Genomic DNA, 13,297 nt, shown 5'->3' with positions numbered 1-13,297 from the left:
GATTGTGTTGTGAAGCTGCTGAAGAGTAAGGATGAGGAATCTTTGGAATGCTTGTGCACGCTTCTTGCTACCATTGGAAAAGATCTGGATCATGGAAGGGCCAAGGTAACTTTATTGCCTTCATGATACTCTTGGCTATTAGACCACTCGTCCTGGCCTTTTGCCTGTACCAATGCAAACAATCACAAGCATTTAAGGGGTTTACTTTGGATTATTGTATTAGTGCTCGGTCAGTCGCAATCATCGATGATTGGAACACATTTCTCAGATTTTTTCAATTCTTACAGTATTGAAAACAATTAGTTTGAGATGGCACAAAAGTTGAACACCTTTAAAGGAGACTCTGCTCTCTGCTTAATTAAAGTTCAATGAAATCATTTTACTCAAAAGAAGAGCCTGTTTGCAGGTTATCGACGGATTTGCAGTTTGTGATGAAATAGAGATAATTTTATATCAAACAAAAGGTGGCGAGATTGCGGTAGACAGCAAAATGGACTTACTGATTTATGATCGATTTGCACGTTATTGTCATCGAGATCATTTGGCAAAATACAGATTGCATCTCACGGAATGAACATTTCAATGACACTTCGCAAAATTGAGATTTTGGTTTCTTTAATTTTTCAAATTAAAAGTAGCCATTTCGTATGCTTTTATAATTGCTTGTGTAAAAAGTTCTTCGTTCACTGGTCAGTTCGTCTGGGGAAAATTTTGATCGCTACTCACGTGTATGCTATGCATGCCTCTTTTAGAATCTGTTTTCATGGGATGTAATTTTTAGTTTTTTGGGATCAGTAATAAGGTGTTAATTGCTGTACACAATCTTATCTTTTGCCCCCAGCCGAGAATTGATCGGTACTTTGAAGATATCAACAAAACCATTTCGGCAAGGAAAACGTCTTCCCTTGTCAGATTCATGTTGCAAGACATCGTGGATTTACGGAGCAATGGCTGGGTCCCTTGTCGTGAAGACAACAATCCCAAGACAATAGATCAGATCCATCGAGAGGCTGCCGACCAAGATAAGAAAACTCAGATAGCTATTCAAATTGGTAGACAATATAAGAGATTACAACAAACAGGTGAGGATACAGTGAAAGGAAACCCGTAGTTGTGTGGTAATTGAAAGGGTATTTATGTATATCAATGGCCTAATAACTAAAATTTCGATTAACTTGCTTACTTGACTTTTCCTTCAGTACAAAATTACACCTTCAAGGCTTTTTTGACTGATACAATAAAGCCTATAATATCTTAGCTGGTATTACATGTAAATCCATCATCATTGGTAAATTACCAATGATGTAAGATCATTGGTAATACTGAAACCACAAGTCACTGTGTTATAGCAAACATTTTCATATCAGACAATAAAGCAAACGAAAGTTTTAAGAGCTTTTTTTAGAAACGTTTTAAAATGAGCAGAAAGAGTAGAAAAAGGATTGGCAATTTGATGCGTGCAAAGGTTGAAGTGGAAAATTCTTGTTCACCGTGAACGACTTGCTCAAGCGTAAAAGATGCAGTTTCTCCAGACAAACCGATTCCGATTCCGAGAATGTTTAGGTTTTTTTTTTTCAATCCGACTGACCGACCCAATATCGGGAAACGCATTCGACGGTAAACAAAAAAAAAAAAAAAGGGAACGGCCTTACACTTCAACAAACACCTGCAAAGAGAGCCGGGCCCTTCACGATGCTTTCTTTGGAAGCGAATTGACCCAGGCAAACACGTTAATGAAAATGAAGATTTGGTAGATCAAAGCATGTGATATGTGTGAAGTCGTTTTAAAAATCAGTTTAAAGATTTTGGTCACGTGCTAGGCAATGGGTTCTTGGGAGAGTCCTGTTAATAAACCAATTTTGATATATTAAAAATCAGTCCAAAACAAAAGGCATCATCTTGAGGCTCTGGGGAATAACCTCCTACAAATAATTGTATTTATTCCGCAGAACCTCTAGATGATACCTTTTGTTTGGGACTGAAAGACTCTCTGTCTACCGAGATGCACCGCGCAGACACGGAGGTTTCGTATGATATGAAACCTCCATTTCACCGTCAGTGCGTTTTTCCTTCTTCAAATCATTCGTTATCGTAGCGATCCATCAGGATTTGTTCTTATTCAGTGCTTCTTATTACAGCTACATTATCATAGTTTATTGGGGACGAGATATTTTGTTGTTAAGTGCAATTCGCAAGGATTTCAACGTGGGTTGGAGGACTGAGCAGTTGGACCGACAATCAATTCAAGAAAATGCCACGAGCTGAGCCACTAAAGGCAGTATATTTACGGAAATTTGAGTTCGAGATCACTGAGAGCCCAAATCGATTCATTGAGATACCACAAACTTTTAAATAAAACTGAGTTTGCTGATGATAATTTGCTGATTATCCTTTCGTGGTAAGCAGAGTGACATTTGCAATCTCTTTATAGTTGGATATTTACCTACCGTAAACACCAGTGTATAAGCCGCACCTTTTTGCTCAAAATTTTCGGATCAAATCAGGGATGCGGCTTATCTGCGAGAACATCTAGACACTATGCCGTAAATTTGCATAAATTAACAAGTTTAGCGAAAATTTATAAGTCTGTATAGACCTGTGAAGCAAATTAATAATCATAAAACAATACCACATTACGCATTCATCATTGCTTTTGCGAGTTTGGTGGCTCGTAAAAGAGCCGTTTTTCTTTGAGCGTACACAATGATTAAACCTTCTTCGTAAAAGATCTCTTAAGGACGTTCGCGCCAAAATCTTGCTACGGTGAGATTTTCTTCATTTCTCGCCTAGAGTTAGGTCATAACGTACTTACTCCAAAAATGAAAAAAAAAAGGGAGTCACCGACTTTGTTTCGGAGAAAATGGCAGTGGAAAAATGCCTTAATTTCGAGAAATCGGCATAATAGCGAGATGTAGCCTCGATCATCTGCTCATCCATCGAAAATCATAAAAATAAACTGTTGGAGTGAAAGTTTCCGTGCATAGGTCTTTAGGAGTGAGATTTTTAGATAATTGTATGCCGCTAGGGATGTGGTAAACAGTAGAGTTCATCCTCGACGAGCGTTTTCGTAAGCTCTATCCGTTTCAACCACTACCGGAATTCGATGGCACGAGGAAAGAAAATGTTAAAAAAAGATAACTTCTTACGGTGAGAATTGTTTCATTTCATCATATTTTGTAGATAGTAAGTAAAGTAAGTGATTCATGATTTAAAAAATAGGGGTCACCGATGATCTGAACGAGTAAAATCGATGTGATTTTGCAAAGCTCTTGGAAATTTCGCTTGTCACGCTTTTGCGTGACCTGTCGGGCAAGGACTGGAACCCAAGAGAGGATCGATCGTTGCAGAGATGAAAGGTTTTTTCCGAAAAAAAAAACCCTTTCTCGAGCATAGCAACGAAGTTTTAAGCAGGGGTCATCTTCATTTGGTTGGTGTTTTGTATAATATCTCTCCATTGCCGTCATGCTCATCCTCTGGAATTTGTTTTTTGTGAAATTTAATCGCTGATTGTTTCCACGCAGCTCCCCACGAGGAGGAAAATACTGCTCAATTTTCACGAAAGTAAAGGAAAAGAACTTTAAAAACGTGCATTCACTTTGAACTTAAGTTCGTAGGGTAATAAAAACATTAAAAAGAAACAGCCCCATTAAATTTACGTAACAGTTCGTCCACGAGTTTTCCAAACTTTCAGCCACTAGTCTACTCGATCAGCTACCTTTTCCAGAGCTTTTCCATCCTCCCGCTCACTTCTATTTGAAGTTTCATGATGATTTGGAAATAAATGTGCCATTCTTTTGCCGGCCTGGAATGTTTTCCTCGGCGTTTTTGTCGCCATGTTATTTTAACTGATGCTTGAAAAATATGTATGAAAGTCAAGTAGACCAGTGCACGACTGATAAAACCTCGCGAATATCAGTCGTGCAGTAGTCTACTTGACTTTGATAAATATTTTAAATCAATTTTGACTGATCGCGGTCTTCTCTGATCCAATGCTGTGTAAGGCTTATCGTCCACGGTTTTTGCAAAGGTTTTAAACCTCAACTTCACTAATGCTCGAAGTAATGCGTAAACATTTTACAGTCGCGTTACCTGCGCAGTAACGTTGCGCACAAACAATTAGCGCGAACGTCCTTAAGCGGTTTAACATTGCCTTTCTTGAGCAGGTGAACTTCACTTGGCAGGGAATCTCCATTCCACCCCAAAGTTTTATACAATGCCGATGATGGCCGCTCACTTCGACAAATTGATCCACCACGAGCGAGAATGCCGGGTTACTAAGCTAAAACAAACCGAAACGTTCGTCAGGTGTTGTTGCATGTAAATTCTAATGAGAAATGGACAGGAATGAAAAATACTGTATTAAAAATGCCAGAGAAAGATCAAATTTATGACCTAGTCGGATTTTCATAGTATTAGAGAGTCAAAATTATAGGTAAGAGTTTGAGTATTCTCTGTTTTAAATGTTAGTGAGTTAATACGCGGATTTCTAAATAATGTTTCATGTAACATTTGGATGAGATACTTTTGTTTGGTTGGCAGTTGAAAGCATTCCTGAAAATATTCCCGAATTGAACGGTACACAATTTGTTGTGTGACTGTTATCGGCAACGTTTAGAGGAGAGCCTTAGTGAACAAATTTGCCAGGAGGAGTATATTCAATGAATGGCATAGATGTTTTTTTCTTTATTGTCAAAGACAAGACAAACGAGTACTTTTACCAACAATGGTGATCAGTATTGAATGTACTTCATTGAAATTTGTTTTGTACAAATTTATTGCGATGCAAGCCGTGCGAGGTGACAAAATCAATCCGAAATACCCGATAACATGTTATAAGTCCAAGAGCGGCAACAGCACTTTATTCATTGCAAATATATTTTTTATTCAACTGGCCAGCTTTTCTGGTATTCCTTGGTAGCTTTTTGTCGCTCATTTCTCTGCCACTCATTACTTCACACTGAATGAAAACATAAACAAAAGCGCGTAAAGCATCTCGGTAGACAGAGAGTCTTGAATTTTAATATATCGAAATTGGTCTATTATTGTAGCAGTACACACATGCAATCGCAGAAAATAAAAAAAAAGATGATTCAAATAATGTGCATTGCTACCTTTCAAATTTGTTGTACTGATAATTTGATTGATTTCCCAAATATCAGCTTTATGAACATATCATCATGAATTTCATAAGGTGATCTCGTGTATAACAGTGCATTCAATGTGTGTTTACAGTGATAATCGAGTTGTATACATGCTCATTGCTCCTTGATGGTCGGGTACAAATAGACCTTAACAAAAAACGTGTACAAATTCGGGATACAACCTGTGATATTATTTTGAATCCTGCAGTATCAATCGACTTTTACACAACTCGGCCCAAAAAAACTTGTTGATTTTTTACCAAGAGGTTACGGGTAGCTTTCTTGAAGGATTTTTAGCCGCATTTCTTTTAAGTGCATAGTATTTCAGTGTTCTTTTTGATGTTACAATATGTTATTCAACAACCAGTTCCTTTTTGTAGTCCGAAGTCCAAAGTCTACATTCTGTGACCAAACCTTAGGGTTAAGTGCGATCGTAGAATAGTTGTTCACATTTAAAGCTGTTGTTAATGTCTTGATTTCGATCAAAACCAGTAAACGGATTCTTTACAAGGTTCTACCGTGGTATTTATAAATATGGAATACATAACAATACCGTGAGAATTTTAAAATTAGACGAGAGGTACTTACCTTGAAGTGTAATTGTAATTCTCTGAAGATACACGGAGCATTATGGGATAACTGTGCATTCCTCTTCAGTACTTGAGGTCAGCGGTCACACTTCAAAGCAACAATTGTCATGCAAATGCACCATATATAAGCAGCCTAACGCGTGACACAAATCCATTCTCCTGGAGTGCAGACTGGCTGAGGTCCCCAACACAAAGGGTGGGATAGGCATAAGCCAACACAGAAGGGTGGGAAGCATTATCCCATAATGCTCCGTGTATCTTCAGAGAATTACAATTACACTTCAAGGTAAGTACCTCTCGTCTAATTTTAAAATTCTCTTTCGATACACTCCGCATTATGGGATAACTGTGCGATTTTAAAGAACCGAAGCCAGGGGAAAAAACAAAAATATGTGATATGATAGAAATGAGTGCTTTAATTGTAGACTTGATACAATGGTCTGTACATAAATAAACGTTACTGAATATCTATGATAATACCAATCTGCCTGCTAATGAAGAGGGATTGGTGTTATAGACATTGCAATTATAGAAACGATTAAATGTGCGTTCTGATGACCAGTCTGCCATCTTCATAATTTCAGCTAAAGATGCACCCCTTTAATACAATGCAGATGTAGATGTACCCCTTACACTATGTGGTTAGAATAAACTAGTGTCAATGCCTGAATCAGTCATAACAGTCTAAATCCATCTACCTAAAGTAGATAAGGAAACAGGCTCGTGTGGTTTAACATGAGAAATGAACAACTGAGATACAGTCTGCTCTCCTGACTTGCGCAGGTGTTGTGTACAATGAATACAAAATGTAACAGTGTCTGTTTAGGGCAGAGACTGAGGTTAGTGGGTAAGGATGGAATGGAAACTTCTAAAGGTTTCTTCCCAGGACGAGAAGTCTTTGTTCTGGAAGCTATGACAAATTTGATCTCATCCTCATAAATAGACATATTGTCTAAGTCCAATGAGCACAAAGTGTGTCTTCTCTGGGCCGATACCAAGGAACAAAGTGTCACAGTTCTCAAAGTACTATAGCTCTTACCCTGGTGGAATTGTTCAGCCAAGAAATTAACTAAATGGACTGCATTACCCTGAAGGGGATTGATGTGCCTCTGATCACACCAGCTACTCCAAGTCTTCCATACAGGCTTGTACTGTTTCTCAGTCCCTTTGGTCCATGAGGCACAGATGAGTTCAGTAGCCTGTGTCGAAAGTCCACCTGCCTGCAGCTGTTGGCTGATAAGATCCATGCGGCAAGTTGGAGTCTGTCGTGCAGAGGATGAAGCTTGTTGGAGTGAGCCAGGTGTAAGAGTTGAGGATCTTGAGGTAGAAGTATTGGTGTCCTGTATGACGTTCTCAGAAGGAGGGGGTACCAGCTTTGCGTTGGCCATACTGGTGCAATTAGGAGAAACTGGTCCACATGCTCTCTTTCCATCTTTTCTAGCACTCTAGGGATTAGACAGAAAGGAGGAAAAGCATAGCATTTAAATGGTGTCCATAAAGTACTAAATGCATCTACAGCATAGCAGTTAGGTTCTGGATGCCAAGATATAAAAACTGGTAATTGCTTGTTAAGCCTACTGGCAAACAGATCAATGTCTGGTTTGAAAACCAAAGAGGACAAACGCTGGAAGACTGAGCAATTTAGTGCCCATTCTAGCTTGTCAGAATTTTGCCTGGACATGACATCTGCTACTGTATTGTCAACTCCCGGAATAGATACTGCAGAAATGTGAATCTTCCTAGATATACACCAGTCCCAAATAGTTCTAGACAAAGTATTTAAAGAAGGGGACCTTATGCTGCCAAAATTATTGATACAAGCTACTGCAGTTGAATTATCCACTTTCAGTCTGATGTGTGCAGCAGACTTATACTGCGGAACAAATGACTGAAGTGCGTAAAAAGCAGCTAGTAACTCAAGGTGATTGATGTGAAGATCAATTTCTGACCGAGACCATGGCCCACCTGTAGGAACACCGTTACAGTGGGCCCCCCAACCAGTATTACTAGCATCACTTTCAATGAACAAAGAAATAGGCATTTCATGCAAACATTTGCCATTGTATTGGTCTAAATTGTCAATGACCCATGCAAGATCTAGCTTTGCTTGATCACTGAGGGTAACAGTATCATCAAACGAAGCTCCCAGGTGGAGTTGATGGGACTTACAAAACTCAATTGATTTGTAATACAGCTCAAGATAGTTAATAGCAGGGAAGGCTGACACCAAGAGGCCTGTAACATGAGCTACATCCGATAAGGAGGCTACCTTTTGCTTCAAAAGGGACTGGCAGGCATTCTTGATTTTAAGAACCTTATGGTCTGGCAAAATCAATAGCATTTTTTGAGAATTGACTATAAAACCAAGAAAGATCAGAGACTGACTTGGTTCTAAGTTAGACTTTCCAGTATTGACAATAAAACCTAAATCTGTCAAAAGATTCTTTAGAAAGGAGACATGTTCTAAACATTCCTGATGATTATGTCCAATGATGAGAATATCATCAACGAAGCTAACTAATCTGACACCATGATACCTTGCATGTGCTGTGACTGGTTTAAGAAGCTTAGTAAACACTCGCGGTGCTAGGCTGTAACCAAAAGGCAAGCATGCAAACTGGAAAATTTGATTATTCCAAAAAAACCTAAGATATTTTCTATGAGGTTGCCAGATAGGTATGCTGAAATACGCATCCTTGAGGTCAATAGAAGCTAGATAATCTCCTGGTTTAATAAGGTTTTTGACCATATCAATGTTCTCCATTTTGAAATGAATCTTCTCTACAAATTCATTAAGGGGCTTGAGATTTATGACAGGCCTAAGGTCACCTGTTTTCTTAGGGACCAGAAACATATTAGAAATAAACTGGTCTTTGCAGTATGGTGCCTGCTCTATTGCCCCTTTGTGCAGAAGCTTATGAAGCTCCTGGTCAATAATCTCCTTATCTGCTACAGATAGAATTGGAGGATTAGGAAGTTTTGTTTGTACAGGTTTAGTACAAAATTCCAAATGGTACCCTGATACTGCTTCAAGTACCCAGGGGTCACTAGTAATAGATCTCCAGCTAATGAGAAAATTTGCCAGGTTTCCAGCATAAGCACCTACCTCTACTGGGAGGAGTGCTGCTTTGTAGCTGTCAAGGAATGTGGGTTGCTCTTGGGATCCCTCCTGTAGTGAGTGGTGTTGCTGCGATTCCTTGAGCCTAAAAAATATACTTTTCGGCCTTGACCCTGGTTGAAGCTAGAACCACGACCAGATGTATTTCTTTTATCTCCACGCCTTGTTCCAGGAGAGGTCTGACTAGGGCCGAGTTTCTTCGCCATTTTGTTCACCTCCGCAATTTCTTTGATCTGTTTAGGCAGCTCATCTCCAAAAAGCCATTTCCCAGGAGGAGTATTCTTGCTGCATAAAGAGCGGTAGCTGGGATTCACGAATTCTCTCATTGTTTCCCTTCTTACAAGGGAAAGTCTGAATGATGCATTGCAAAGTAATGTAATAGCATCAACGAGAGGAGTAATGAAGGAGTCGGGCTTCAATTCCGACTTGGTCTTTTGAGCGTTCAAGATCTTTTCTACTAACTCAATAACTGGCTGTACTCCCTTGGTAATACCTCTCTGGGCCTCTTGCAGTGCAAGATCCTTGGTCCTTGCCTGCCTGGCTAACTCAAACCAGAATTCAAGGTTGACCTTTGGTACACACAAGAAATCACAATTTTCGGGTGCTTTGTACTTAGCCTCAATTTCCTTCAGCTTGGAGTCCAATGCTTTTTTCGTACAAGCCTCATTTACTCTTAAGGCTAAGACCTCACTCACTTTGGGACCTTTCGCATCCGAGTCATCAAAGATTGATGGCAGGTCCAGCTCTGCTGCTTCAGCAGTTGAATCAATACATGAAATGGGTTGTGAGGGGTCGAAAGAGCCAGCATCAGTCACGCTGGCGACACGTGTAGGTTGTGACTCGTCAGCCGCCGCTGCTAAACTTCGTTTGGCCAGGTTAGCAACTAAAGGTCCAGAAGCTGGCCTTTTCGAAGCTGTTACTTGGGAGATAAGAGACTTCATTGACTCCATTGACGAAAACAGTTCGTGCAACCCCAACTGGCTTTTAAGGTCTTCAATATCAACCTCAAAATCGTCGATGTTGTCATTCGCTTCGAGTTTCTCGCCCGCTTCGGGCATGTTCACATCGCTCGCTTCGAGCGTAGATATATTTGTAGACTCGTTGAGTGCCTTGTCCATTTCGGTAGTTGGAAATAAATTCCCTCTAAATTAGTACCGTAACCGCCGACAAGAAAGCACGAAAAGGAGAATGGATTTGTGTCACGCGTTAGGCTGCTTATATATGGTGCATTTGCATGACAATGGTTGCTTTGAAGTGTGACCGCTGACCTCAAGTACTGAAGAGGAATGCACAGTTATCCCATAATGCGGAGTGTATCGAAAGAGAATATTAGCCCTGTGAGATGTGTTACTGAGTAATATGATAACCGGATATTGCGTCCAACGAAAACACAAAAACTTGTTTCCGGTCACGTACACAGTTCTTTAATAAATATGTTCCCCTAGTTGTGTGGTCTAGTGGTCATCGCGAGCGCCTCTGAAGTTCGACTCAGTGCCAACAAATGAGAAAATAAGTTAAGAAAATAATTGACCACAGAAATTACCATTGACAAACAAATCTTGTGGTATGCTAGCCTGCACACAGGCTCTCCGTGTGTCGAATGGTGCGGTCAACAGCTGGGAAATTGGAGCAAGTGGGGAAACAGTCGTTCTAATTCCCCAGCTGTTGACTGTGCGCCATTCAATGCACGGAGAGTCTGTACAGGCCAGTGGTATGCTAAAGGAGACGCAGGTTGAACATGTGCTCTTTGCTGATTGCTTGCTTGCTCCCCTGCGACAAGCCCCCCTGCTGCGAGTTCTTCCGCGGACTAGAGTTTACGAAAAGGGATAAATGTAGAAGTACACAATTAATAAGACTAAACGTTCAGGCCCCAATTATTGAAAAGGTTGGACAAATACATCCGGTGGAATAATCACTATCCAACAGTTTCAATCTGTAGAAACCGTGACTATGCACTCTAACGACATCTGAGTGAAGGCATAAACCAAAGCTTGGCCAGCGTTTAATGTCAACTATTATCTTTTACACCTGAGATATTGAGTTTCCAGCTTTCTGATTGGTTTGCTCAGTTTCAGTTATCAGCTCATTTACCGTATGAACTAATATGGAAACTGATTGGCTTTAATTTCCGAGTGTCCAAGCGTTCACAGTTAAATAAGAATTTGATGAGCAATTATTTCATTCTCGCTTGTTGGATATTAATTAGGCTGGTTATATTCAACTCGGTGCTACACGTGTATGTTACTTTCTGGATATTTACTTGTCCAGTTGATAAAGTTATCCGGCCTTTCAACACGTACGTTATGATGCCCAGATGCTTTATAGTAATAAGTACGCACTCAAATGTTGTGTTGCATAGCCATTCCACCCCCAAACCTAGACTACTGTAGGCAGAGGTCTGAGAAAAGCCTTTGTCTATCATAAGAAGTGTGATGGAATTTTCTCATTTTCTCATTGAAATCTCTTTTAAAATTAAGTTTCTATTATCCTACTCTTTTCTGTTATGGAATTTCATTAGCTGTTTGTGTTAATTACTTAGTGTTAATGAAGGTCATATTGTAAATAAGCTCATTATTCCTTTAGTGTTAATTTAGTATAGTATTGAACGTTTAGCTCTGTGGGTGTTGGATTAGCAATCTGTGTCGCGAGTGTTAATTGCTGCAGACAAATATGAGTACGAAATTTAATGCAAAAACTCCAGGAAAAGAGAAAAAGCAGTTGAAAACAGTTGAGAGTGGTTGGAGGCGAAAAGTGGTGGAAAGGAAGAGCCATAAATCAACGATAAAAAGGTATAAAGGTGGTGCAGAGCTGTGTACAGGAAAAGCATAGAAAGTCGAAAAAAAACAACAACAACAACAATGAAACTACTTTGTCGTCGGCCAGTTTACTGAAACGGGTCGTGTTACAGTGCTGAAGATAAGAGAACGAGAGAACTTTGCTGAAGAAAAGAAAAGGTTTCGTTTCAGGCAAGAAAGGACTTTGGTTGGCGGTTTGGATAACAAGAGAGTAATGGAAAGCGTACTGATACTGAAGGACGAACGAACCAAACTGTGTATAATTGTAATTATTACATAATTATTATATGACTAGCTCCGTGAGTGGGCAAGGTGAACCAAATCCCTAATCAGGATTGGCTACACTGGCAAGATGGAGCTATACTGCTTGCTCGGGATTTCTCGCTTGGTCCCAGAAGATCAAAGATCATTTTTTGGTGTTTTATCCCATATAATAAAATCTTTATTGACCCACAGTCTCGGTCACAAATGTTGTAACACAGACGGCAATTTGCCCCCTCTCCCCCTTCAATGTTGATGTTTATGGGTTGGAGAGCAAAAACCAACCGGTAAATGCAACATTGATTGGAGGGAGGAGGAGGGGTACGTTATTAACAGCCTTGATGCGCTTCACTTGCTGTTCAAGCGAAGTGTTACAACTATTTATGACCGAGATTGTCTGGGTGTTGAATGACGCAATTCAGATAACAAAAAGCGCCATAAACAATGTATTCTGTAACGTTCGCTTTTATAGGACTTTCGTTATGAAAATATGTCGAAGCATGTTTAGCTACTTATAAAATTGATAGAAAGAGTTGACTTGTTGCTAAAAGGGAAAGATATCTTGTAGATTTACGAGCGAAAAGCTGCACAAGCGTAATGGCCTTTAATTGAACCCTGTTTCGATATTAAACGTCACACGGCCAAGAGCTTTTTACTGAAGCCACGTTAAATTGAAGGACTTTTCGATAGTAAAGTTGCTGAATTTTGTGATATTTCAACAGCAACGATTGAAAGAATTTCCAAAAGAAATAGGAACACTCCCGCGTGTTTAAAAAATTCGTCAAAAAGAGGGCGTAAGTTCAAGCTACTGTAAGTAACACACTGAGAAGGCACCTCATTTGCGGTCTCAGGTTCCTGCGAAAAAGAGACAGGACTTTTACCTGTAAAAGAATAGACACTGTGCATAATGACCCAAACGAGGGGTGGTGGTACCAAGTATTATTTATTACCTTAACTCGTTTTCAGCTCCATAGCGTACAACAGTAAATGTTCTCCTTTTGGTGTGTAAACAAATTCTTACACAGGTGGAGTAGGTAGAAAAAAGGTTGTTGGTTTCATCGTAAGGTTGCAAGTACTATTTTCAACGATTTGTCTTCTATTTTTTACTTAACAATCAATTGTCTTGTTGTTTTGCCTTTTAATAGGTATTGAATTATAGCTCTGCAAAGAAAAACTTATATTTACTGGTATATTCCCTTAGATGAAGGACTCCACCCATTGATTTGTAGAAAATTGCTTTTGTGCAAACAATGAACATCACCATTGTGATCACGGTACACCGTCACCGTTTCTTCCAAAATTATTCACGCTCCCTTTAAATCGGTCTTCTTTGCCTAATTGTTTACTAGAAAATAAGCACTAGAACACAACTTAACAATAGCGAGATGTTCA

The 13,297-nt window shown here is 39.6% G+C and overlaps 2 protein-coding genes across 4 annotated transcripts in view; one reads left to right on the top strand and one right to left on the bottom strand.

Moving 5' to 3' along the window:
- Positions 1-13,297, top strand: part of LOC137997520 (probable serine/threonine-protein kinase drkD) — a 74,577-nt gene that overhangs the window by 45,535 nt on the left and 15,745 nt on the right. For all 3 annotated transcript variants that reach the window (XM_068843570.1, XM_068843569.1, XM_068843571.1), the window contains 2 exons: positions 1-105; positions 842-1,082. The exon at positions 1-105 is cut by the window's left edge and continues 24 nt beyond it. In XM_068843570.1, coding sequence (XP_068699671.1) covers positions 1-105; positions 842-1,082 — 346 coding nt within the window. The remainder of the gene's footprint in view (positions 106-841; positions 1,083-13,297) is intronic.
- Positions 5,857-10,107, bottom strand: LOC137994913 (uncharacterized). Its single transcript, XM_068840488.1, has 2 exons — positions 8,838-10,107; positions 5,857-7,176 (listed from the first exon to the last, which is right to left on the bottom strand). The coding sequence occupies exon 1, from the start codon at positions 9,965-9,967 to the stop codon at positions 8,840-8,842; it is 1,128 nt and encodes a 375-aa protein (XP_068696589.1). The 5' UTR covers positions 9,968-10,107; the 3' UTR covers positions 5,857-7,176; positions 8,838-8,839.

Source organism: Montipora foliosa, chromosome 3 (genome assembly GCF_036669935.1).
Source record: "Montipora foliosa isolate CH-2021 chromosome 3, ASM3666993v2, whole genome shotgun sequence".
Lineage (NCBI taxonomy): Eukaryota > Metazoa > Cnidaria > Anthozoa > Scleractinia > Acroporidae > Montipora > Montipora foliosa.
Note: the sequence above shows the minus strand (reverse complement) of the source record. Positions and strands in the feature narration are given on the sequence as shown.

What these genes read in the sequence shown, in the direction of transcription:
- LOC137994913 (XM_068840488.1), bottom strand. Translation starts at nt 9,967, where the DNA reads ATGGACAAGGCACTCAACGAGTCTACAAATATATCTACGCTCGAAGCG.